Below are 27,766 nucleotides of genomic sequence, written 5' to 3'. Positions count from 1 at the left end.
ACACTTAGTAGTCAACAACTGTTAGGTATTTCTTCTAGGAACTGACAAATTCTTATGTGTGCTCATGGAGATTTTCATTACATTAGCTTTCATAGTAAAAATGAGCTGTAATGGAAAAAATAAAGACTCCAAATGAATAGAATTTCATAATTTTGTACTTCTCCTGGTGACTTATATGATTGCCTGCAGAAATCTTTCAATGTAAATTCTTAGCACACGCACACACAAATCCCACCAAAAACCTAACAACCCTCAATTCCCACCCTTAATTATTCTCTTAATCGATATGTTAATTATCATCATGGATCAGAAAAGTGCAGCATTTGAAGAGGGATCAAGCTACAAAGTATTAAACAAGATAGGTTGGCCCGTACTGATTTCCTTGATTTTACCAAATCAATTGTTGGAGCTTTAAGATGTTAAAATTGCTCCTATTGTTCAGTGAATATTCAAAGGTACAAATTCATTTATTCAATAAAAGATAAAAGGGTCCAAGTATTATATAGATTACATACAAATACACATACTATTCATATTTCACTTGACTTTAGATGCTTATCTCTTGCTTGATACCCAATTTTCACATTGGTCTAATAAAACAATATATATTGTAAAAATAAAATGTAAGACAGCCATTCAGCATTACCTATTAAAACACATACACACAGAAATTTTAAAGTAAATTAAGCACTATTCATTAGCTTTCTAGGGGAATGTAGCCAATATAAATGAGCCTGGCTAGGAGCCTGGTAGGGTTAAAAAAAAAAAACCAATCCGAGCTGTTCCTTGTGTGACAGAACTAGAAAATTAAAATATAATGATCAAGCTCAAACTCAAGATTTCCTCGCATTTTCCTTTCCAACATATATCTTCATTGCCTACTTAAGGTTTGGGAACTTGAAAGGATGGGAGACAATACTTTTAAATGTCTTAATAGTTACCCTGAAGGACTACTTCCCCTTACTGATTTTCATTCCTCTCTACTTCTGTCCACAGTATTTACTACACAAATACCCTATGAGGTATCAGGTCCTGTCAGAATTATCAAGAATCGGATTTCTGGTTTACAAACAAGGGACATTAGTCTTCAGTTACAAAACAAAAGCATTGGTATTGAGGGATTACAATATTAAGACTTCAGATTTTTAAAGTAGCTTATTGATAATAAACTCCAGGTCACTGTCTTCTTCTGTTCTTAACAGTATTAAACCCAGGGATCTTGCCAAACCAATAATTATCCAGGTATTTGAACAGGTTCCAGGTCAACTTTTTTTGTAGTGGCGTATGATCATTTTCTTTGATCCGTAGGATTAAGGAAATTTTGCTACCAACACATCTGCTTCACAGTGATACTGACGTCCACATTGGTTAACAAAAATCAGAAAACCTTCACAATAGCCAACAAAATCTTAAAGACCTGACTATAAAAATGACTCAATGAAAATTAAAAAAAAAAAAATCTACATAACTTCAAATTCAGGATGGAAAAGGTATTTTTAAACAAGACAGGAAGACTGACGAGTTGACCACCTTAAGAAAAAATTTAGTACGACAAAAAGGTACAAATCATGTCAAAATACAGAATAGGAGAAAATATTTGCAAGACAATTCCTGGATGTCAGCACGGTGTCTGAGAATTCAACTTAATTCTGTCACTATCTTCCCAGTTAGAATCAGCATCCACAGGTAAAGGGCTTAGTTCCACAAGACCCAAGACTGCCCTCCGTTTCAGATGCCAGTCATCATCAGCCCGGGTTGTTACCTGTGCTTCTGACTGATCTGCTACCAACCAGATGTTCCAGCGACACCCCCGCACCCAACTCAGGATGTCAATGGCAGGTCCAGGTTGTTCCCTGGGCCCTACGACCTTCTCCTTGGGTGCAATTAACTTACTACAATGGCTCATAGAACTCACAAAAACTTGTTTTACTCACTAGATTACCAATTACAAAGGATATTCAAGGACATGAATCAACAGCCAGATAAAGAGACGGCAAGATACTGAACCAAGGAGCTTGTCCCTGTGGAGTTTGTGCACATGTAAGTAAAGTAAGTGTTCTGGTCTCCCAACATGGAAACTTTCTGAAAAACAGCCAGTGAGTTTTTTTTTTTTAATGGCAATTAATTTATAGATAAAATGTGGTCATTAACCTGAAAAGAACGCTCAACAAAAATATCTGATGTGCGTATTAAAACAAGATGCCATTGAATTAGCTAAAAATAAATCGGTATTATCAATCTGCGGTACAAGTGAGGACATGGGGTAATGGCCTCTGATGGAAAGAGTAAATCAGTGCAAATTTGACTTCACTAATTTCTGGGAATCCATATTTACTTAAGCATCACTATATATTATGTGTAAGAATAAGAATGTTCACTACATTATACTTACAACCTAAGTGCTTACACCCAGCAACTGCTTAAGTTTGGGAACCTACATACAACAGCCCCTATTTGAAGCAATAAATGCATGTTGACTACTAAAAATAAAGCACTGTTCTAAGCGCCTCACACATATACACTTCATCTTGACTATAGCCCAGTGAGGCTGATTTTGGACTTCTGACCTTCAAAACTGTTAAGACAATAATTTTGTACTGTTTTAAGCAATTCAGTTTGTAGCAATTTTCCACATCACCAATAAGAAACTAATACAACACAGTAAGTGATAATAAAATTGTTTCCAGAAATGCCCTTACTGAAGTTTAAGGTAGGGGCATTAATTTCTGATATGAACAGGTCTGTATCATCTAAAAACCCATTGTTGAGCAGTGCTAGATCTCTAAAGAGAAAACAAACAGCATAGATACGGCTTCCTTTTTTAAAATGAGGTAGAATTGACATATACAATATAACTCAACGTACATGTTGTGAAATGATTTCCCTTTCTCTGTGTAGATTTTGGAAATTAGTAGAAATGTCTAGCACAGCAGAATCAGTCCTATCAGAATACGTTTTTTCAAATAGCACTTTTAACAAAGTAGATTCTAAGTAACAAAATACTTTAATGAAGCAAATGCCTCACAAGAAAATATTTTTGTGGACATATGTGTGGGTATTTACACTCTTATTTTAAAGACAATTAGATAAAGAAAAAGTCGGCTCACATAAAGGAATATAAAACTATTTATTGACCACTGTTTACCAGTATTTACAATAAAGTAAACAATATACAGCTGGATAATATTCTCATTACTACAAAGTTATTGTTTTTTCCTGGCTTCTGCTGAACCAGTAACCCAAATACTGAGATTGAGCTTACATGTAAGGAATGAGCTGGGATAAAGAAAAACATGCAGGTCAAGAGTTTAGATTACAAAAGTTTGTTCACCCATTTATTCCAGCAGGTCCTAAACTGCCAAGTCTCTAACCATCTCTACCCTTCGTTCCATGAACAAAGTCTTATACACATTCCATGAATCCTGACCTTTTAGTCAATATAGCACAAGGATTTCAATATTTTTTAAAGGAATGGTTCACTAGGAGGAACCTTTAAATAAGTCTTCTTGCCTAATTAAAACACACCAGGATTTGCCTAGTTTTCTCATTTAGGTGGGAGGTTGGTAGTGACAAAATTTCCTTTTAAAAGGGGGGTTTTGCAAATTAAATTTGAATTTATATGATTGCAGATATGGAGTCTGATAGGGCTGCTTTTAAATTGTCCAATTTTAACTGCTTATCATATTTAAATTGCCCAATTAATTACAAATTATCTATTTAATTTCAAAGGTTAAAGCTTTGGGGGAAATTTCAATTTAACTTGAAGTGATTTGTTTCTCAGGTTGCTGAAAATGATGACATTCCAGAAAAGTGGACTTAATCCATGGTCGTGAAATGTTGTTTTTGTTTTGGTAAATGTTTAAAAAAGAAAAAAGAAAAAGAAAAAGAAAAAGAAAAAAAAAGAAAGAAAACCGTTTACATATGTTGTATGTATACACACCAAAAATCCCCAAATAAAATAAAACCCAGGATGATCCCTCCTAGGCATACATGAGTTAAACTCAAATTCTGACTGAGTAATGACAATGGAGATTTCCCCTAACATTTAGAAAGACTTTTCTAATGCAGAGGAAAAAGTATACCATGGTATCAAATATTCTTTTCTGATAAAGAAAGCAACTACAGAAAGCTTTTGTTCAAAGTAACCAGTGTTATAGATGCAAAACCACCCCCTAACAACTCCCCCAATACTACTTCAAAACAAACATGTCAAACTTGATTTTCATTAGAATGTAGTTATTTCTTCACACTAATAAATCAAAAAACCAAGACCCAGATTTTATATATATATATAAATATATATAAAAAGCAATGCAAACAATTATTGGGCTTCGTCTTCCGGACAAGAATGCCAAGTTAGTCTCTCTTCATAAAAAGCAATTACAATTTGAGGACACTTCATATTTGCCTCTTTTGCCAGCACCAAATCTGCCTCATCTGAATCTTTCCTGTTGTGAGGAAAAAGAAAAAAAATTCAGTTAATAGTCTTAACCCTTTTTGTTAACTGAGCATTGTTCATTTAAGAAATCTTAATTTAACCAAAGGTTACTTAAGTGCTTTAGGAGGGTTATGTGCCACTTGTGCTGGTATTCCAATAAAAGTTCATTTTATAAAACAGGCCAGTTTGCCAGTCTTTGCTTTGAAATATCATTAGCAAAAGTAACTAGAATCATCCTTTCAGCAGATTATTCTCCATGATGGAAACTATTTATAAAACCTTTTCTAGATGAAGCCTCACAAATTTTTAAAAAACATGCCCATCAATTTGTACTTTATAACGTTAACAGCCATCGCCCATACACTTACCACTTCATGAGGAACATTAATTCTCCACTGCTGTCTGTGGCACCAATTATTCGTTCAGGATCAAGACCTCTGGCAAAGCCTCTTGGTTTGTCAGCCTGTTGAGAGGTTAAATGATTACTACATGAACGTTTCCATTCATTTTTCCAAACAGCAAACGAATATATTAAGTTCCAATTTTTCTTCATATGTAGCTTTTAAATAAAAACCTTCTAATAGTGAAACAGAAATGACTAAAGCAGAGCCCATATTTAGTACTACAACACATCTTAATTTCCGTTAACCTTAAATGCAGAAAAAAACAAACCTGAATATCTAAAAGTATTCTGAATCATAAGAGACAAATTAATCTCTTTATTTCTGGTAACTGTAATCAATTAATAATTATAAATCTTTGAAAACTAACATTTCAAATTACTTTCAGGAATTAGTCTAAATTACCCACAAATTTAAAGCACATGCAAAAACACAAACAATAAAATAGTAAAAACTTTAAAACTCAGACTAATCAGTATTATAATCAATTTGAATTACAGAAAACCTTATAAAATACTTAGTATAAACCAGCAATTCTCAAAGTATGGTCTTTTAGGACTCCCGGGAATCCCTGGGATCTTTTGGGAGTGCCTATTATCTGTAAGGTTCCCTCTTTTCATGTATGTGACTTTAGATTACCTTCATATACTTTCACCAAACACAACACAACAAATCAAATACAAAGTGTCTTCTATTAAGCCCAGACACTGGAAAGATTTGCAAAACTGTAAAATGCCATTCTTCACACTTTTTCATGAAAAGTTTGAATAAAACAGGTTTTGCCATTCTTAGCTCAATACACAAATATCTTAGAAATTTCTATTTTAACTACTACAGTTATTGATAGGTAGAACCCATATAAACAAAAGTTATTTGTTACCCTCAATAATGTTCTGGAGACTAAAAAAATTTAAGTACTGGTTAGATCAGCAAATCCTTTCTCCCTACTGGCCTTCTACATCAATATCCAAGGCTCTGGAGTCAGATTACCTGGGGTGGTTAGAACGATGGTTCTAACCTTTACTAGCTGTGTGGCTCTGGGCAAGTTAACCTCTTTGTCGTTCCTATTTTATTCCTATCTATAAAATAGGAATAATTACACTATCTCTCAGACATTTCACAGTATCTGAAATGCAAATTAAGTTATTATTTAGAATACTCCTTGGCACAATGTAAGGGCTAAATACAGGATAACTCAATAACTATTGTTATTGCTTCAGTTGAGCATGTGGCTGACTTTTAAATTATGTACAGCAGGCCCCCCTATCTGCAGAGTATACATTCCAAGACCCCCAGTGAATGCCTGAAACTGCAGATAGCACTAAACCCTAAAATTTTTTTTCCCTATACATACATACCTATAATAAAGTTTAACTTATAAACTGGGCACAGTAAGAGATAAACTAATTATAGAACAATTACAACAATATATAAGTTACATGAATATGGTGTCTCTCTCAAAATATTTTGTGATGTGAGATAAAATGCCTATGTGATGAGATGAAAGACGTAGGCATTGTGATGTAGCATCAGGCTACTATTGACCTTCTGATGATACCTCAGAAGGAGGATCATCTGTTTCCGGTGATCCTGGATCATTGAGCCACGATGATGTCGATGGCTGGATGTCAGGAACAGACAATGTCAAAGGTTGGGGAAATTTAGTATTTTCAGACCTCAGTTGACCACAGGTAACTGAAACCATGGATATGAAGGGATTACTGTATACTGATTCTTAACACTGTTTTGCTTTGGCTGCTAAAGCATCCAGAACCAAATTTGTAGCCAACCTGTTTCTCATCTGTAAAATGGGGATAATACCTATAATCTTAACAGAGATGTCATGAAGATTTAATGGACTATCTGTAAAAGTACTTGCCATCTAGTTCAAATGATCAAATTTTAAATTCAAAGACATTATCAATCAATATCTCTATTGTATGTTTATTCCCCAAGCCTACTAATTCAGGACAAAGACCCTTTCCCAAATTGCCATTCTAGGCCAGTAGGCAGGTCAAGTATAATTTGTTTTGAAGTTGAGGGTGGAAGCAAGGCGTTATGAGATTTGCCCAAAGCCACAGAGACACCAGTGAAGCAAAGACCAGATCAAAATACACATGTAGTGAATAAACCAACTGACTCAATTCATGCCGATAAAACATAAAAACAATGTATTATCAAAGACTATATACTTCAAAATCAACATATTGTTTGTCAATACTTTGATGATACAAATATCACATGCCAAAGTACTTCCCTGGTGGTCAACGCCACTAATTATCTACAATCGGGAAGTGCTATGTGGATTGTTTTTGCTGTATTACAAGAGATTTCTATCATGCAATGATAGTTTTCTTTGTACTTACGACTGCTAGTCTTGGATCACAGAAAATTGTGTGATTGGGGACCATATCCATGAATCACCCAAAATAACACTAGCACACCACTTTAAGTGGTATAAGCACTTAACTGTACATTTATAAAATATAAGCTAAAACCATGCCTATCCTTTTTCCCAAGTATTGTCTCAAATATCAAGCATTTAGAAAAGGCTTTTAAAGTATCCTAAAAATATTTAAAAAATCAAGCAATCAACCTTTTACAAAAAGTCAGTTTAGTGGGTAATATTTTATACTTACAGCATCTCTTTTCTTCTTTGATTTGCTATCATCAGACTCACTGTCGGATAAAGATTTTCTTTTTGTACCATCTTTTTCTTTACCAGCTTTTTGAGAATTTAGAAATGCTTCAATTAACTCTGGACAATCTAAATTTTCTTCAGGTTCCCAAGTATTGTCAGCACTGTGTTCAGTTAAAAAAAAAGGTTCATTGTATTAAACATGATTCATCACCATAATTCAGATCCATTTCATATCTGAAAAAGTTCTCTGTACTACAGATGGTAACCATTTCCTCCTTATCCCTCACGTTCTTTTGAAACAACCTGATCATACTTCTCTTTGTGTCTTCTTTCACAGCCCCTACCCTACCTAAGGGGGAAATCTGCTATTATCACCTCTAAGTTAACTGAACCTGACTCTAGCAGAATTAGAGTTAATATTTTTCCAAGTTATAGAGAAAATACACTTCAGAATTTCCCTGAAACAGCTTTTTTAAAATGTGGATTCCCATCCCCAAATTACGTTACCAGGGCAATCGGAATATGCCTTTGGTTGGGGCCTCTAATACTATGTTTTAAAACATAGTTTTGAGGCATTTTCAAACATGTGACATTACTTTCAATTTCTGCTCAGTGCTCAAATTGGGAAATGATATAAAACTGATGCTGGCGACTCAAAAGTTGAATCCCACCTTTTATAGTAAGAATATTTTTTACATTTTTAATTGGTTGAGAAAATTTCAAAATGAAAATTATAAAATTCCTATTTCAGGGCCCACAAACACAGTGTTATCAGAACACAGCCATGCTCATTTGTTTAACATATTGACTATTGTTGCTTTGTACTACATTTGTAGAGACCTATGAACCACAAAGCCTATTTATTTACTGTACTGTCTTTAGGGAAAAAATTTGCCAAACTCTGATATAAGACTGAGATGACCACTCCCATGTATTTTTCAGAAAGGCTGTAAAGAAAATAAATATCAATTACCAAATGTGAAAGTAAGATCATCCTTCATTAGTGATAGGCTTACTAACTTTGTGTGCTCAGATCCAAACAGCCTTTACACAAGATAAAATGACTAATCATTTTAGAGGTGCTGGGAAAGCTGCTGTTAACTGCTGGTTAGAACTTGGTCTGTTGATATTGTGAGATCCAAAATTGGCAAACCTATATTAAAGGGTGGCAGACAAAAGAGCTGAAGTGAAGCCTCCATCCATCCAGTAGTGTTATTTTCATTAGAGCTTTCTATATTACCTAATACATTACACTGAACATAGTGAGTTCTCTTAATCATACTAGTGGCCTTAAGTTTGGGGAGAAAAAAAGGAGAAAAGGAGTTAAAGTCCTAAAGTTTTAATAGGTAGGACATAAAGACAGCTTTTACTGTCTCATGTGATAAAAAACCAACCAACTAGCAACAACAAAAATCAACTGAATACCACATGAAGGTTAGCAATTCTTTGGCAAACTGGTTCAATCTAATTGAGTGGTGGGGGAAGTCGTAGGTAACAGATATCTGAAGCCTAATTATTTGAGCATCATACTCCCCATCTCCACCATACTCAGAAATTTTTGTCGATCCCTCCCTATCCATTTTCAATAGTTGCCATCTGTGGAGCTTTGCTGTTTTTGTGGTGTAAGGCAGAATAATCCCAGCAGATTAGCACATTATAAACATAAGAGTATAATTTCTGCATATAAGTTATTCACAAGACAGCTAACGTTATAGAATGGTTATGAGAACAATTAGTAACAAGGAACAAGAGGAACCAGAGAGCATAAAAAATGCTCAAACTCTACTTCTTAGAGATTAAGATATAGTAAGCTTAGTATAAGACCGGATCATAACGAGCACTCCTGTTAAAGACCCACTGGTCTGTGTTATAGAAGTTCTGTCTTTTACTGCCTTCTGTATGTAGGGAAACAATGTAGATTAGATATTCTAATTAGAGCAATATATAACTACATTAAAATGTATTACCCAATAAATTCTACTAATTCTATAAATTTGACTCTCCAAGGTAATCAACTAGTCTGAACTCTGCTTGGTTGCCAACTGTAGGTTAAAGACTGGTTCTTTTTAAACAGATCTCAAACGAGCTACCTTAGATTAAAGATATCTTTAAATTTAAAGAAACCTATTAGAAAACTGAAAAAAGACTTTAAGCTAAAAACAATTTAAAATGTCACATAAATGCAATTAAATACATAATAAAAGCATTGAGGTTTCTTACTCTGTGAACCCCTTCCACTTTAGGAAATATTCCACCTTCCCATTCACGACGCGTCGGTCCAGTACTTTTTCCACCACAAATTCTTCAGGCTCTGCCTCTTCGACTTTTTTACTTTTTCCATTTTGCTTCTTTCCCATTTTTTGCTAAAAACGAAAGGGAATTAAACATCTTTTCTATTTTATTTTTGAGTACGTTTAAAATACTAAATTGCTTATGTTATTGTTGCATTAGACATCTATAAATTTTTACTTTTTTTATCCCAGGATAGACACCTCCTGAAAAGATAAAAGTCAACAAGTAATAAAATAAAGGAATGCTTAATTCTGTTGGCTTAGCTTAAACTCATCACCCGCCACCCATCATTGAAATAATACAATGGAAAACATTATGTAAAAAATACTGTTGTCTTATTTGCACGTGGTCTATCTACAACACCAACTTTTTTAGATTTTTTATTCATTTTAATGACAACACAGCCACAACTAGAAAGTATTAGAGAATGACACAGAAGAGAATAAGTAGCAGTGACAGGTCTTACTAATTGAACCATAGACCTGTTAAAACTAGTTCCTAAACATAATACCTGCTTTGCCGATTCAAACACAATGTTAGAAATCTCAATATAGAAAAAAGGTAACTGTTAAGAATAAAAATAAAAACATAGTTCAGAATCCTGATATCAATAGCAGGATCAACGAAGGAAACCATGAATAGGTAAAAAAAAAAAAAAAAGAAAGACTATTTTTCCATAATCTCTGCTGGTTAATATTACTGTCCATGTAGAACAAATCTATAATGCTGTCATTTCAAGAAGCCAAAATGCTGGATCATTTTAATTCTGTGAAAAAATCCTATCCTTTTGGTTTCGTAAGAGTCTAAACTGGTAGACAACAAAATTCACTTTGAACAAGTTTTAACTTAGTTTTTTTAATTGTAAAAAACTATATTTGAGAAAAGCAGGAGTCCAAGCTCAACCAGCTATTTTCCAATAACTCAGATTTGTTACAAAAGGACTAAAAATGGATGTTAAGTAAAAATCAAACTGGTCAATTAGAAGAGACTAAGGTGGGGAATCCCAAATGTTATGCTTATTTCATTATCATTTCATCCTAAAGCAGGTACTATTAAAAAAAAATCTTAATTGTGTAGTCACCAAAGTCATCCCCAAACAGAGCATACAAGCAGAAAAAGGTAACAGCAATGCCATAAGATTGCAAAAGGACAATAAAACCATGTAATCATTAAAGGTATGTGCATACATATATAAGAAATAAAAGAACTCTGGAAATTTTAAAAAGATGCAGCAAATGTCTGACTTTGTTGGATACCATTGCCAAGTCAAGCTTTACAATTTTCACTAGTTAAAATACTTGGATACTGCAACCTGTCAGACAGCTTTCTGCTTCTGTATAGTATAAGGAAGGTAAGAATAGCAGTGGGAAGAGTGAGAAATACTGGTGTGGACAAAAGCTTATCAGATACTCATCCTAAATGATTAACAAAAGTGCTATGTCCATGAAGGTAAGAGGTTAACAGAATAAAAATGACAAAAACACAGAAAATTAAAAGGATAAACCCTAAAAAAAAAAAGTATAAAAAAATGAAGTATTTACTATAATAGCATTCTTAAGCTAACTTCAAGTGCTATTTTTTTAAAAGGAAAACTCACCTACTTTTGCATTTAAGTTATGGCACACATCTGACACTATTTTAAAATAAAAAGTTAGATTAAAATACTTGTGTACAAAAGCAATTAATTTCAATATTTGCTTTTTAGTATATTTATCCTCAAAGCATTAGGCACAGGTAGTTCTTTTCTCAGCCACTATTTGGACACAGATGACTGTAAAGCCAATTCAATTATATACTTTGGTTTACTGATTCTGGAATCCAAAAGACAGTTCAATCCTGAAGGGGGCACAGAAGATGCTTTGTGCTTTTTGCATTGATGGCTTTGAAGAGAATCATTTGTGTCACAGACTCGCCAGAGAGGCTTTATATTTCAATGTTTCCCAGATTATTTCATTTAAATGTGCAATTTAATAATGGCACAAATAAAAAAAAAACAACTTGTGCTTTTTAGCATGAAATCCAAAGTGAGATTGTACAAAGCAAAACCAAATGTTTTATTTAGATGTTACCACTCACCTTTATATGCTTGCAATTATCATTAATGCGATGTATTAAATACTGTGGGAACCATAACTTTGAATTTTGTGACTTTTATTTAAATATTCCAGTGCTTTTTAAAAAACTTGTAACTTGACATGGCTGACTACATGTATGTCTTTACACATTTGCAGAACTTTTAATGAAGCATAAGAATGCAAACTTTCGGTTTAATAAACTACTGGAGAGAAAAAAAAATTAACTGCTCAGAAGTTCCAGATTATCTACTCTCTCCCCTTCCAGGATATATGTGAAATTCTGTGTATTAAAAAAAACCCGCAATAATTTAAATTTAAGGACTTTCTATATTTTTAGAATGATTGTTGAAATGACAAAATAACCAACGTGATTTGAAAGATTCAATGACTTTTGCCCCAATGTAAGTGTATAAGGTATCTGTTCATTAAATTGGGCAATACTAAAAATAAACTTGATTTCTCTAGAATTCAGTACATAGTGATTCATGTAAATACTGTACCAATCAATTTGGATTTAACTGTTATGTAAATTTGTGTATTTTTTATTTCAAAATAAATATACTTGGTAACATTCATACTTGTGCTACTCTCCCAAGATTAGGCTATAATTGAATTAACACACTAATAAGCCAAGTCAATAAGTATTGCAATGTAATTTCATTTTTGTCCCTAGTTCTCCTTATAACATTGGGAAGGGAGAGAACTGCAGAATGTAAGTGGATGTAAATTTCTCAACCACCAAGATGCAAAGTTGTAATTTTTGGGAAAAACTTTTGAGTTAGATCCTTACATATTTTAGGTTTTCATTAACTTACCAATGTGGTTTTATTGGAGGCCATTTTTTATTGCAGACTTGAAGAGCTATTACTAGAAAAATGCATGACAGTTAAAAGGAAGTTTGCATGATACAAAAAAGGTAGCTAAACACGTTTAGTTTGGATTTCAATCCCCACCTATGTAACCCGTTATCAAACATGTATACAAATCCATACATAAGCAGAGTTAAGCTCCTATTCGTCATTACTGCTATGTGCCTGAGAATATATCAGTGTCCTAACCAAGTGGGTCTCGAAAACCTTACTGAGGACGTTGGTATCCGAGACAGCTTTACAGGGCAGAAAATAGACAAATTTTTTTCTAATTCAAATCCCATTTATACCGTATTCAGCATTTCTTTAAAAATGGCCAAATGTTTGGTTCAAAATCAGAAAAGTAAACTGCCGTGAATTTTTTCTTTAGACCTCTTACGTGTCTGGAGTCGCTAGGTAATCCAACTTGGTTTATTCTTGGAAACCCTCCCTCTTTCCAGTCACTAGTTAAAAAACTAAAGGAAAAACACAGCAAGATGCTTGGTGCCACTTTTAAAAACCAATCACCTCCTTTGCAGATCCATCTGCTCCTCCAAAGCCCCAGGCCCCGCCCCCCCCCACCCGGGAGCTCAGGCCTCGTGGTCAGCTCATCGCGGGGAGAAACAAAGGCCGCGGCGCGGGGGTTCAAGGGCACTGCGCCACGGGGCCCGCGCCTCCCCCGCCCGGCGGCGGCCACGTAACGGAGCGCCTGCCGCAGCCTCCGGACAGCGGGCCGCGCGCGCCACCAGGTCGCGCTGATGCGGGAGAATGCGCCTTCCCTGGAGGCCTCAGTCGCCGATCGAGCCCGGGAGGCGAAGGAGGGCCCCTCGTCTTGATCGGGCATGGGGGAGGGGAGGAAATGCGCTTTGTCTAGCAACAAGGCTGCTGTCGCCAAAGCTCTCTACCCGCTTAAGGACAGTCTCATCCGCCCAACAAACTACAGGCTCCGGCCCAGCGCCAGGCCCGCGGCGGGGTCTCCGCTCGCCTCTCCGATCCTTACCCACAGCTCCCCGCCTTTGGGGTCGGGTGGGGAAGGGTGGGAGCGGGGAACTGGGGGATTCTCTGGGGCGCATCTTAAGCACCACCTCCGAGTGATCACTAGAGAGAAAGAAAGACACCGACTTCACCGCCTCCGAGCTGCTCCGGGTCTCCCGTCTGCTGCGTCTCCGGCCCTGCGCGCCTTCAGCTCGAGCCACATCCGAAGGGGAGGGGGCCGGGGAGCTGCGCGCGGGGCCGCGGCCGCGGGAGAGGGGGTTGGCACCGCCCACGCCGGGCGGCCGTGAGAGGCGGGGCGGGCGGGCGCGCGCCCGGCGGGGGGGAGGGGCCGCGGGTCGCGCTGTGCCCGCCGGGAGCCCGCGTCTGGACCCGGGGGGAGGGGGCGGCGACAGTAGCACTCACCGTTCGCGGGGTGGCGCCTGGTGGTCCCCGGAGGGGAGGGAGAGGGAAGGAGGGGTGAGGACGGTGACCAGAGTCTTCCCGCTGGAGGCGTTTCTGCTTTGCAGCAGCCGCGCTGGCGCCAAAATCGGGCTCCGCCCACCTCCTCGCTTCTGGGGGTGGGTGCCTCCAAACGTTGGCGGGGGCGGGGGGTGTGTGTGAAGTAAAACTTAGCTGGGGAAGAATCGAGAAATAAGAACGAGTTCCTCTTTAGGCCCATTCTCTCCAGAAACCTTTCCTGAGCCGGAGGGCTGGACCCCAAAGATGTTGGTCAGAGTTAGGTCGGCGGAGCGTGAAGTGTAATTTGACTAGAAATTGCTTCGGGTGTTCCCGGAAGGGGCCGAGACTGTGTTCAGCGGGGGAAAGGGTGAGGGAATAATTCGGGGTAAGCAACAGATTTTGATGGCAGGAGAACTTGAGGTCGGGGGGATTTTCAAAGGCAAAACTGCAGGGACCACCTCCTGAGCAGAGGGGGCTGGACTTCTGAGCCGTGGATTAAGCTCCACCTCACAGCATTAATTTCAAACTGCGCGACCGTTTCTCACCTGCCCTGCGCTAAGGCGGGGGCTGGACTCAATTCCAAGAGAGGGGAATACGCGGGACTCGAGCCTTACGCAATTCACGGATGCCATTTACGCAAGTGACGTCAAGCACTAACCCTATCAATATGGGAGGGAGGAGTACGTACTTGGCGTAGGGAGGGCGTAGAGCGTTCCCGCCATTGGCGGCGGTTAGGGCGTTTACGCAACGGCCTGACGTAAAGACGCGTTAGTTGGGGGGAAGGTTCTAGAAAAGCGGCAGCAGCGGCTCTAGCGGCAGTAGCAGCAGCGCCGGCTTGCTGTGCGGAGGTTCTCCTAGCGGTGTTGTTTCTCCAGCGGCGGCAGTTCTCACTACAGCGCCAGGACGAGTCCGGTTCGTGTTCGACCGCGGAGATCTCTCTCATCTCGCTCGGCTGCGGGAAATCGGGCTGAAGCGACTGAGTCCGCGATGGAGGTAACGGGTTTGAAATCAATGAGTTATTGGAGAGGGCATGGCGAGGCCGTTGGCGCCTCGGTGGAAGTCGGCCACCCGCCTCGTGGGAGAGCGGCAATGAAATTAGGCCACTTTAGAAGCGGTCGGTCTCGGGGGGTTTTTTGAAGAGGGCCCGGGTCGTCAGCGGAGGCCTGTTCATACAGCAGCTTCTCCACCCTGAGCCTCCCGGCGCCATTTCCCTTTGCTGGGGGTGGGGGATGGGGATCTTCCACATGGCGGCTACTGCCCCGCTTGAGTGAAAGTGGGGCGCGGAGGCGGGAATTCCTATTTTCTTTTTAAAGCCGGCTGGTTTGGGGGCCCCCGCGTCCCCGCGTGTGAGCGTTTCGGCGGGCTTCGGGTCCCCGGGAGCGAGGCTGCGGAGCTTCCCCTCCCCCTCTCCAGGGAACCGGATTTGGCGGCCGCCATTTTCATTACTCTCCTTCCTCGCCGCGTTTTTCTTTTAACTGACTGAAACCTGCTAGTTTGACTTCTCTATCAAAGAGCAGAAGTGGTTAGCTTTCTTTTTTTCTTCTTGGGCTGATTTCATGCTGTTTTGAGGAGGATTCCGAGTGGTTTATGAGCTCGGGTCTTTAAAAGCCCTGCGCACCTCATGAGCGGCGCTCTCCTTCCCCCTCGATGAAATGGCGCCATTGCGTTCAGAAGCCACAGCGAAGAGCGGGCGGGGGGGAGGGGTGGGACGACGACATGCTTGGTTCGCCTGGCTTTAGAGGCGGTAAAGCGACCTCTAGGGTCTGGGGGCAGTTTTAAGGCGAGCCAGAGTACAAAGAAAATATTTTATTTTCCAACCCTTGTTTTTTTTTTGTGTAACGGTTTTTACCTGCGTCTGCGGTGACTAAAAAGGCAGTTGTCTCGCAGTAAAGTTTAGAAATAAAAAATGACAATTTGGAGCTATCAAACTAGTTAGGACCATGTGGGTGGCAGTGGGGAAGGAGGTTATGGGAGTATTCGTTTCAGAATTCTTTATTTTCTTGAAGGATTCTTTTTTTGTAGAGTTTTTTTCGTATCTTAAGTAATCTTAATGGAAATTTTAATTTTACTGGTAAAGGCCGCGCGGAATGATTAGGTAGAAATTGAAGCAAGTGAAATAAAAATAACTTTATGCTTAGACTTGTTTGAAACGGCTGTCGTTCACTGCGTGTTTTGTTATATACAACATTGCTTTGGAGTGGGCCTCAGTGTATTTGACTTGCTGTTCTCATTTATGTCTATAATCATGGTTGATCATTACGTTGATAAGAATAAGGGCTCAAGCGAAGGGGGTCTACCTGGGTATTTTCTTTGACCGTTAAAGCACGCTTATAAAATAACTTTGTAATCGATAGTGGACACCGGGTAAGTTTGGAGATGAGGTAAGTAATGAGTTTTTGCCTTTTGTTAGTGACTTGTAGAAACTGTTGTAGTTGTACTTTCTAAAATCTTTCATTTGGGTTTTAAAAGACTTTACCAACTATACAGCATGAAGAAGCAGTCCCAATACCAATATGCCAAGTAATAACCATTTTGTTAGATTGTTATCAGGAGCAAGTTTGATCATTTGTTAACCTAAATTTTTTCAGATTCCTGAAAACAGTTAATCATGCAAAAAATCTCTGAACTGCTTTTTACCTCTTTTATAAGGTCGAACATATCGTGATTGGGAGGACAAACCTTAGAATGGGTTGAGAGCTGTAATGCTATTTGCTGGGAATAAAATTTTGTGTGTACCAAAAATTACTCTTAATCTTTTAATTTGTATTATACATTTATAGCAGTTGGTTCTGGACTTTAGACCTATTTTTGTTTCTGAATATTTTTAATTTTTAACCTAGTCTTCTGAAAACCAAGTATAATGACCAGTCCTTTAACTTGACAGCTCCAAATACAGGACTGGTAGTGAGCATATTAATGCAGCATATTTGCTCGTTGGTTTATTAGGGATTAAAAGATTTCGGCCCAGGCTTGTTCCTTTTTCCTTGTAAAATTAGACACTTATGCTGTATAGTTTTGCGGGACGGCCATTAAGTTCAATGCATTTGAGCATTTTTTTCTTTTTAACGAATTGGTGAAGTGTAAATGTAGTCAGTGGTCATTTAAACATTTTTTTATGGTTTTTGAAAAGTGAGATGATTACAGTGAGTGTATTTTACTGGTTTCATGGTTGTTACCCCAATCAGTTTATGTATTGTTGACCTAAATATCAAAATCGAGAATGCCCACAAAAAACATTAAGACTTTTTAAAAGATTTAGATAAGCTTTAGTTGGTCATAGAAATGAGTCGGTCTGGGTCAGAATGGAGGCAAAATTTAAAGACTATTGATACATATGTTGACTGAATTTTTACTCGTTGTGAGTAGCGTTTTGGTACATGGAGGGAGAACATTCCTTACCTAGGTGTTGATTGCGATATACTAGAACCTCCACCAGAGGGAGCAATGAAGGGAAAGAAATCTGTCACTTTTCAGAAACTGGACTGTAAAACTAAGGATTATAAATAATTTATAATGTAAAAATTTACCAGCAATTTTTATATTAAAAGTATTTAAACTGGATATTTAAAAGTTAACTTTTCTGTTCTAGGATATAGAATTGAATGCAAATTCTGATAATCTTTTAAACCTTCAGTGACCAGGGAATAGATTTGCTTTCTCTTTAGAAAGCTTTTTAAATTAAGAAGTATTAAATTTATTTGAAATGTCAAGTAGGTTTAGAATCAAGTATTGATGACTTTGAAACGTGTGTAGTTCATCTGAGGCAATTTTTTGGTGTAACACAACTAATATACAGTTTAACATATGGTTTAAATTTGATGTAAGTTTTTTTCTTCCCTCCAGAAAACTTTAGAAACTGTTCCTTTGGAGAGGAAAAAGGTACTCTGCCAGCAGGTCACCTTATATTTAAGAATTTAATTTCCTGCATACAAAGAGAAAATGTAAATAAAAATTGAAATGGTGTTTTCCTTTGCAGAGAGAAAAGGAACAGTTTCGTAAACTCTTTATTGGTGGCTTGAGCTTTGAAACCACAGAAGAAAGTTTGAGGAACTACTACGAGCAATGGGGGAAACTTACGGACTGTGTGGTATGTTAAATATAAAAATGCCTACAGATAATATTCTTTCAAGTGTTGGTCTTTGTTTAAAACCTTGTGACTCCTGGAGAAAATCACTTTAAAATTCATGTTCATTGTAAAATGCTATTCATGTTCTTAGTTCAAAGTGCAAGTAATTAGATTAAATGCTAAAGTTTCCCCTTTGATTTTAAAGGTAATGAGAGATCCTGCAAGCAAAAGATCGAGAGGATTTGGTTTTGTAACTTTTTCATCCATGGCTGAGGTCGATGCTGCCATGGCTGCAAGACCTCATTCGATTGATGGGAGAGTGGTTGAGCCAAAACGTGCTGTTGCAAGAGAGGTGAGCATAATATAACTTTGTATAATAAACGAAAATTTTTTTTGTTCCATCAAAGATTAGCGTGTAATTTTTGAAAGAACTTAATTAGTTCTTTTTAATGTGAGGTTTTTTCCTTACAAAGCTATGGTGGGTTTCTGTAGTTTTTCCTAGACTAATTTATTGTTCAAAAGACTGGGTTCTTATAAGCTATTGTTTCACCTGGTATTTTGTTGTATAGAAGCCATTTATGGTATATAGAAATAGTGTGCTTTCGATCATTTGTGGTTTTTTCTGTTGGGATAACTTTTCTCCCTCCCACTGCTACAGGAATCTGGAAAGCCAGGGGCTCATGTAACTGTGAAGAAGCTGTTTGTTGGTGGGATTAAAGAAGATACTGAGGAACATCATCTTAGAGATTACTTTGAGGAATATGGAAAAATTGATACCATTGAGATTATTACTGATAGGCAGTCTGGAAAGAAAAGAGGCTTTGGATTTGTTACTTTTGATGACCATGATCCTGTGGATAAGATTGTGTGTAAGTGTCTAAGCACGGGGTGTGTGGCTCTTTCTTAGATTAACATTTGAGTATGTTTACACTTGTAATTTTATTAAAAGGTAAACTTCGTAAGTTATAATTTAGAATACTGCTTTAATGAAGTCTGAACTTTTCATTACAGTGCAGAAATACCATACCATCAATGGTCACAATGCAGAAGTAAGAAAGGCTTTGTCTAGACAAGAGATGCAGGAAGTTCAAAGTTCTAGAAGTGGAAGAGGAGGTAACTGTCATTTTATTTATTCTTAAAATTTATTTGTTGTAAGTGTTTTATATTAACAGGGCATTTATTTTAGGCAACTTCGGTTTTGGAGATTCTCGTGGTGGCGGTGGAAATTTTGGACCAGGACCAGGAAGTAACTTTAGAGGAGGATCTGGTAAGTTCATAGTTCAAGTTCTGAATGTTAGAACTGTGAATGTTCTTTGATTAAAAGCTGTGATTCATATTTAATTAGAATTAGGGACTCCAACCTAATTTTAAGAAGTTATTTGTAAGACTTTAGGTTGTATTCTGATGGGTTATTTTGATTTGGTTAGCAAGAGGTAATAGTTAAAAACAACCAATAATTAAGCAAGGACAATCACTTGGAGATATTCTTTTATGTCTTCTCTTTTTCAAAAAGTTAGTCAGGTTGCAAAGTACTGAATAGTGAATGAACCCAGATGCCTTACTTATGACTTTAAAAGGTCTAAGTCTTAAATTTTTTAAGTTTCAGTTGATATTTGAAGTAATAAGGTGCCAATTGATAAACTTGGGCCGCTATTCGTTATTCATGTGTTTCATATGTGCAGATAAATGCAGTCTTTTAAATTGAGGCTTGCCAAGTCTAAATCCCCAAGTTAGGCCAGCTATGTTAATAGATTTAATTACACACTAGTGTGTGTTTATCTATAAGAATAAAGTAACACCAGTGTCAGCATGAAGGGAGATGGTGCCTAATAATCAACTATAGATACTAATAGAGAATGTGGTGGAAAGGAAGATTAATGGAATAGGGTGAACAGTGTATAATCATAATCTTATTTTTCCTGTTCCTAACAGATGGCTATGGAAGTGGTCGTGGATTTGGGGATGGCTATAATGGGTATGGAGGAGGACCTGGAGGTCAGTTTCTACAGTTGGTTTACATGACTTAAAAGATTTAATCATTTGTATGTTTGTCCAATTTAACGTTTATGTGAATTTTTTCTTAGCATTTTACATTTTACTCTTTGTAAAGAGCTAAGGTGGTGATAATATAGTTATTTGGTTTTTATCATTCACAGCTTTTATATAGCTTAGGAAGGAGAATATTTGTAGGTGATCAGTATAGTTCGTAAAATCTTTGGTTGGATTTTAAATGAGAATTTAAAGATACCATTGTAGTATCCTCTTTTTCAATCGTAAGAATTGGACATAAATATATTAAAATTTTATTGTATTTTCCTGGAAAAGTTTGGAACATTGGATATGACTATGGTCAACATGTAAGGGGCATATATGTAAGAACAATTGTGTTGTCTTAGTCTTTAACAAGATGGATGTGTTTCCCAGAATAACTTCCCAAGAGTCACCAAAGGAACTTTCTCAAAATACGCAAGGGTGCTTTTCTGGATTTAGCTAAGGTTGAGAGAGCCACTGTTATATATACCTAGTGGTATATTTAGGTATATGTTTTATTAGAATAAAGAAAAGGTTGATGTCTGCTGATAATTGTCAGACATTTAAAACTGAGCTAGCAATAGACCTAATTTTGCCACTCATTAAGCATAACTAAGGTACTTGTACATCTCACTTCCCAGTTTTGCTCTGAAATTCGAATATTTATTTTGTTTTATGAGAAAGATTAGTTCTTATAATGTGAGATTAACTACCAATATAAGTTTTTGAATTATCTGTAAGTTTGTTAATTTCAGGTCTCCCCCCTCCCCATTTCTACTCAGGAGAAGGGTAGTAAGTATATTATTTAAGAGACATAATTTACAGGGAAACAGGAGCTGGGAATTTTAATCTTCTGGACCAGTAAGGAGGATATGGTGGTTCTACTTCGTTGCATTATCTTATACCTTATTCGCCCTCACATTCTTAACAAAACATAAATAGTATTTTCAGGATGCCATCAAGGGAACTCTTAATATCTTAAGTTTTAGAGTAGAGCTGTGACATTATGGGTATTTCTATAAAGGTTTTACCAGTTGGTTGTGGGTAGGTACTCCCCACCCCTAAATGTTTGAGGGATATTCTGTTCTGCCCTTGAGGCTATTAGAGATTTCATAGAACAAATATTTTACTTGTAAAAAATGTGTTTTGGAAAGCTGGAATTGGGTGTAATAAGACAGTTCAAATGGCATTGAAAATATTAAGTAATTACTTAAAGGCTTATTTTATAATAGGTGGCAATTTTGGAGGTAGCCCTGGTTATGGAGGAGGAAGAGGAGGATATGGTGGTGGAGGACCTGGATATGGCAACCAGGGTGGGGGCTACGGAGGTGGTTATGACAACTATGGAGGAGGTAATAAATTCACCTGCAACCTTTATGTGGGAATTTGGAGTGGAATTAATGACTTTTAACAAATTTTTTTCATTTCAATGTCAGTAGTTGCCTTAATCATAGAATTGTAGATAGGCGTTTTGCATTTATTCTCATTTGTTTTTGTGGGAAATTTGTCCTAAATATTTAGCATGTATCTCTGGTTTAATGTTTGATTATTCTGAGGTTTGTTATGCAAAACGCATATTTCAATTTTTTTTTACAGGAAATTATGGAAGTGGAAATTATAATGATTTTGGAAATTACAACCAGCAACCTTCTAACTATGGGCCAATGAAGAGTGGAAATTTTGGTGGTAGCAGGAACATGGGAGGACCATATGGTGGAGGTAATTGGTTAGATTTCTCAATTTTGTGTAATTGAAAGAAAAAGGATCAGTCAATTTGAAATGGAAGAGAACGTGCTGGTTGTTTGATAATATTTCCATCATATATAGGGTTACTGAAAAAGTTTTTGTCAAAATATTTCAATTATAATGTCAGCTTTTGAGTGCTTGGTGTGATGGATGGTGGGATAGCGTGGTGTAAAACAGGAGTTGGGAAAGCAGTTTAGGTATTTCACATGGGGAGGTCTTTTTTTCCGGCTATTTAAGAGTCAGTTGCTGAGCGCATTGCAAAGTGGTGTATAAACTTGAGTTGCCTTTGAAAGTTAATTTAGTTAAATAATCTTCGTTCAAACTATTTTTTATTGAGAAAGTTTTTACTAGGACTAAATAGATTTCTTATGCCTCCAGTTACTGTTTTTAATTCCTTAACTCTGATTCCCAAAAACCTTCTAAAAGAATAGCATTAGGAAAATGTTTTCAAATTTAAAAAAAAAATTATCTATGAATCTGGATAGTTTATTTCCCAAGTTAATTAGGGTAATTAGGAATAGTGGGTAGGATCTTAAAGAGTATATGGGTATACAGTATGATCAGCTATAGCATTAGGCTAATCATGAGAAATCAAAGTAAGTTTGCTTTGTCTTTTTACATTTTAGGAAACTATGGTCCTGGAGGAAGTGGAGGAAGTGGGGGTTATGGAGGGAGAAGCCGATATTAAGCTTCTTCCTATTTGCCATGGGTAAGTACTTTTAAGTTTACATTATTATTACCTTGGGGAGACCTAGCGGCCAGGAGTAAAAGCTTTTTAGGATCATGTTATCTTTCCTTAAAATCTGGTTAGATGGATAATTTCATAACCTATTTTTTTTTTACTCTTTACTTCTGTTGAAACAGGCTTCACTGTATAAATAGGAGAGGATGAGAGCCCAGAGGTAACAGAACAGCTTCAGGTTATCGAAATAACAATGTTAAGGAAACTCTTATCTCAGTCATGCATAAGTATGCAGTGATATGGCAGAAGACACCAGAGCAGATGCAGAGAGCCATTTTGTGAATGGATTGGATTATTTAATAACATTACCTTACTGTGGAGGAAGGATTGTAAAAAATGCCTTTGAGACAGTTTCTTAGCTTTTTAATTGTTGTTTCTTTCTAGTGGTCTTTGTAAGAGTGTAGAAGCATTCCTTCTTTGATAATGTTAAATTTGTAAGTTTCAGGTGACATGTGAAACCTTTTTTAAGATTTTTCTCAAAGTTTTGAAAAGCTATTAGCCAGGATCATGGTGTAATAAGACATAACGTTTTCCTTTAAAAATTTAAGTGCGTGTGTAGAGTTAAGAAGCTGTTGTACATTTATGATTTAATAAAATAATTCTAAAGGAAATTGTGTAATTATAGACTTTTTATTTTAAATAAGTTAAGGAGTGGGTAGTATAATTAAGGTCCATTGCAAAGCTGTTATATTTGTGTAAGATAAATGCTGGTCAGATATAAGTGTGTTGTCTGCAATTCATCAGGATTAAATTATCTAGATAACTTAAGGGATATCTCTGCAAGGAGAAACACCTTTTTAGATCTTTTAGATGCTGCTTCTTCAATGCAAGGAAAGGAAATAACCCCAGCGAGGTACTCTTCAGGGATACAGGTCTAGTACAAGAAAACTTGACGGCTACTAAGTTCAGCCAGTCTTAAAAAACTGTGCTGTTTCTACAAAGCTTTAACTACAGTAGTTTATAAGGATGCCAACGAAAGCTGAGGGTGTAGAGCAAAATAGTTCTAAGCTTCAGTTAAACTTCTTTAGGTAAGATCTCATTTACTTTTTCTTTCTTAATTTTCCTCCCCAAAAGATAAAACTAATACTCTTCAATGGTCTTTCAGTATAGTGGTTCTTATGTAGTTTAACATAGCTGTAAAATTGAGTTTAACAATTTATAAACTCAAGAGAATAATTTTATACACCCTTGTTTTCCAATCTGTCATTTAAATTATTTTGGTTGTTTTTTCCCTTTTTCCTTCTTTCCCACCCCCTCCCCCTCTATGAAGATTCAGGTGCTTAACATATCATTTTTTTCCCTGCTGGAATTTTAGCATTGATATGAACCGTGGACAAGTATATTCTGCTGCCATAAAGACTGTAAAGTGCTTCATTTCAACAGCTGAGGCAAGCCAAGTGATCATTAATAAAGCTTTTCTTGGTTCCTTCAGTGGTGTTGGTAGTAAAATGGTAGGTAAAAGTTAGGCTGCAAGTTCAATAAATCATGAAATTTCCCATCGTTACACTCTTGTGTATTCACATTTCTTGGTTCAAGCATTTTGAAGTGAACTGGGGGTTTTATTAATAAAGACATTTTGTTCTTTGATATGGTTTTAGCTTTTCATGATTATCAGGATCAGGCTAAGGAGAAGGTAGGGAAAAATGGTTGAATATATTTTCAGACAGGTTTATACTTTCGAATAAAGTGTCAGTCTACATTATGAGTTCTCTTATGTATATATATTCAGTATTAAATACATGGGTATACATGTGGTAATTCCTTCCCAGTTCCCTACTTTATAGGAGAGATTTAGGTTGGCTGCTGAAATTCATTTCTTAATGTCATCAGTTTGATTGCCGGGCTTTATTGCCTTTTCAGGAATGTGATAATCAGGGCATATTCTACTGTATACACCAGTGAGTCTTCTTTGATCCTAAGACCACCACTGAAGTTATTTAGGTTTTTTGGACAAACATGATAAACTTCTTCAGATACTTTTTTTTTCCTTTGGCAGGAAGGTGTCTTGCTGCAGGTAACTAATGAAGAAGTGGTCAACCACAGAGTCTTCAAGAAATAAGAAATTCTGTACCATCTGAAAATAGTTCTTGGTGCCTTCATTTAAAAAGCACTCTTTAAGATTAAAGGGAAACGTTTTCTGATTAAAAAAAAGTCATTTAGTACAGGTTCTTGATATAAAACAATTACGAGTATTGTTTGTGAAAGTTACATCATCAGATAAATGTATCATGTTTTAAATTAGGTTTTGTGAGTAGACAGATCAAAATTCTATTTTAAATACTAAGTTTATAAAATAAATACTTTTGTATCCAAATACTTGGTGTAATGTTTACACATAAAATGTGTGAATCTTGTACTACAAACATTCAGTTGTCTAAAGGATTGCCATCCCCTAGATATATAAAGCAGTTTCACAAAGCTGTGCATATTGCCATTTTCCAATATTGAGAGATGAGAAAAGCATTGTGGACATTATTGGCAGTCCCTAATAAAAAATGCCATTCTTTATACACTGTATATTCAGCGTTTGAATACTGCTATAGTTTTCTGGCTTTACATTCTATGTTGAATATTGCTGGTTGGCGTGTTTAAACATTAATGGATTGTAACCAGCTATAAGTGGTCCAAATTAAGTGGGTATGCAAACGCACGAGATAACCTGTCATTCTAGTTTCTCAGTGGTCAATTCTCTTGTATTATACACTGCGTATCTGGCTTTTTAAAGGGTTAAGTATGATGGATAAAATTTAACGGTGACTTACTTGGCCATTTACCTGAAATAATGAAAACATGAACAACATGATATAGTTAAGGTTGATTTGTTTTACCTACAATTTCTTTTGGTTTTGATATGAGGTATGTCACAGGTAAGTCAAACTAATGGCTAACAGAAGATGAGCTAATAGCTGTATCCATCTAACGCATGTGAGACTACTGGCTTCAAAAAGTACCTAGCTCTACAAATAAAATTAACTTTGAACAAGGTAAATCAACATGATAAAATCTGAAAGTATGTAATTCTTACACAGCCCAAGTAGGGAAAATTTTCATCTGGTAATGGTGAAACATATTACCTGTGTATTGCTGTTGATTTTCATCTTGAGGTTTAAGGTACTTTTTGTATGACCCTACACTGTTATAAAAGGAATAACTTTGAATACAGGACGCTTCTTATGTTTTCATCTCAAGCTTTACCCTTATTGCTGCGTAACACATTATCAGCAGTTTTAGACCAACAGTAAATTTGCGCCCTCAGTATTTGTGGTTCAAGTTTAAAGCAGTTTAGCTGTGTAATTCTGGCTGAAGCTCAGGATAGGTGGCAGGTAACTTGACCACGACTGGAAAATTTACATCCAAAATGGTAGCTGGCAAGTTCATTTTGGCTATTTCCATACCCTATAGGTGATCTATCCAAGAAGCCCCCAAATATGGCTTGTTTGGAAGTCACCCTATATGGGGTGATGTTGTGTGATGACCAAGAGGCAAGCATCATTGGGGGCTGGTTCTCACATTTTTCTTATGAAAACTTGATTTATTGCCATGTAAGGTTTTCAGTAACCCAGTGTGGTGTAAATACAAGTTAGGTTGGCCTGTAAAGGTGATCCTAACAATTTTGTGCTAAATGTTTCAATTATCGAGCTAATTTTAGTAATTAGGGAGACTTTAACCGTGCCTCACTTGGTTCAAAAATGGGCAATGACTTTGGAAGATAAACACTAATCTTGGAATATCTAAAAAAAAAGACATTCCTGATTTAATGTTCCCAGATAGTTGATAAACCTCATAAAATACTGTCACCACTATTTAGTACTTGTGTTTAATAGGTTTTTGCTAAATAGTTAAACTGGTGTGGTAAGTGGATTACCCAAGAAAGCAAAAGGATGATCCAGCCATATAAAGATGGGTATATCTGCTACCATGAATACAGGCTGACATTTTTTGTTGGGAAGGTTTGCTTCAATCCGGAAATCGGGCTACTATAGGTCGGTGCTGAACTGGATTTGGCTTTGAAAGAACCACATGTTTAGCCTGTCAGAGATCCTGGGCCATATCTTTTTCAACACATTTTACATTGGAGTAAGTTAAGGAATAATTTCCTATAGTTAACAGGAAGTTAATAGTCATGTTGAGAAAAATTAAAAATGGAATTTTAGGTTTGGGCCAGTCCACTGGAAAATTCAGAAGAGGAAAAGGTGCCTCAGGGAGGCCAAGGACTAACTGCAAATAGCTGTGTAAGAGCAAACGAATCTTAATGGTCCCTTTGTTTTTAGACTTTGTTCCAAATACTTGGGAATACATTTCTCGTTATGTGGTTACTTTTCCCATAAACCATGTGCTGATTTCTCAGCTCATCTTAATTGCTTATTCATGTTTATAGGGGGTTTTTTGGCGAGGCAACCCTTGGTTGACCTCTCAGATTGCAAGGACCTTGTCAGTTTACAGTCCCTTTACACCTACAGCACGTGGTCTTAGGTGGTGTCCCACCCAAGTGCTGACCAGGCCCAGACCTGCTTAGCTTCTGGGATCAGATGGGATTGGGCTTGTTCAGGGTGGCATGGCTGTAGGTTCTATGTTCAGATTAATTGAAGTCTGGTTTAACTATTAAGGAATGGGTCAGATAAATGAAAAGCTTGGTTCAGCAAATGGTAAAATATATATAGCTTCAATCAGAGCTTGGCCTCTGAAAATTACTAAAACCTGCAGCTGAACAGACCAGATTTCTTATCTAGATTGCAGGATAACCTGCATGTTAAGACTGAGCTAGTAAAACAGTTTAGTCAGCCTTTGTGTATCAGTTTCTTAAGAGTCCAGACTCAAACCTTGAGATTTCCATCACTAAGATTGAATTATCAGTGACAGAGTAGGCAGCTTAAATTTGACCCATTCTGAATCCAGTTTCATTTTTGTTAGGAAACTATAGGTTTGACTCATTGGTCTTTGGTTACAGTGCACCAAATACCTTCCAGGCCTAAACTGTTCATTTTTGAACTTCAGTCCCAGCTCTCCAGGTACTTCTTTCCCCTTGTCAGTTTGATGTTTGCATTTCATTGC

At 37.0% G+C, this 27,766-nt stretch overlaps 2 protein-coding genes across 14 annotated transcripts; one reads left to right on the top strand and one right to left on the bottom strand.

Annotated features, from left to right (window-relative positions):
• Positions 1–3,108: 3,108 nt before the first annotated feature.
• Positions 3,109–15,110, bottom strand: CBX3 (chromobox 3). 4 transcript variants are annotated; one of them, XM_039862582.1, is made up of 6 exons: positions 14,818–15,110; positions 14,094–14,303; positions 9,701–9,843; positions 7,479–7,641; positions 4,807–4,901; positions 3,109–4,448 (listed from the first exon to the last, which is right to left on the bottom strand). In XM_039862582.1, the coding sequence occupies exons 1-6, from the start codon at positions 15,070–15,072 to the stop codon at positions 4,322–4,324; spliced, it is 993 nt and encodes a 330-aa protein (XP_039718516.1). In that variant the 5' UTR covers positions 15,073–15,110; the 3' UTR covers positions 3,109–4,321. The 4 variants fall into 4 exon arrangements, with proteins under 4 accessions (XP_039718516.1, XP_039718518.1, XP_039718517.1 ...); XM_039862584.1 differs by lacking the exon at positions 14,818–15,110 and adding an exon at positions 12,663–12,714 and having other exon boundaries at positions 14,094–14,207; XM_039862583.1 differs by lacking the exons at positions 14,094–14,303; positions 14,818–15,110 and adding exons at positions 12,663–12,714; positions 13,818–13,973.
• HNRNPA2B1 (heterogeneous nuclear ribonucleoprotein A2/B1) lies at positions 14,908–25,231 on the top strand. Of its 10 annotated transcripts, none has more exons than XR_005652725.1 (13): positions 14,915–15,122; positions 17,973–18,008; positions 18,106–18,216; positions 18,401–18,547; positions 18,854–19,064; positions 19,207–19,308; positions 19,382–19,462; positions 20,128–20,190; positions 21,459–21,578; positions 21,823–21,945; positions 22,599–22,681; positions 24,030–24,102; positions 24,711–25,231. XR_005652725.1 is itself a non-coding variant. In XM_039862577.1 (12 exons), the coding sequence occupies exons 1-11, from the start codon at positions 15,117–15,119 to the stop codon at positions 22,658–22,660; spliced, it is 1,062 nt and encodes a 353-aa protein (XP_039718511.1). In that variant the 5' UTR covers positions 14,915–15,116; the 3' UTR covers positions 22,661–22,681; positions 24,711–25,231. The 10 variants fall into 10 exon arrangements, 5 of the variants coding, with proteins under 5 accessions (XP_039718513.1, XP_039718515.1, XP_039718511.1 ...); XR_005652724.1 differs by having other exon boundaries at positions 24,030–24,165; XR_005652728.1 differs by lacking the exon at positions 21,459–21,578 and having other exon boundaries at positions 14,908–15,122; positions 24,030–24,165.
• Positions 25,232–27,766: the final 2,535 nt, after the last annotated feature.

The sequence above is a fragment of the Pteropus medius genome, unplaced genomic scaffold (genome assembly GCF_902729225.1).
Source record: "Pteropus medius unplaced genomic scaffold, Ma_sr-lr_union100, whole genome shotgun sequence".
NCBI classification, from domain to species: Eukaryota; Metazoa; Chordata; class Mammalia; order Chiroptera; family Pteropodidae; genus Pteropus; species Pteropus medius.
This window is presented reverse-complemented; position numbering and strand designations above follow the sequence as displayed.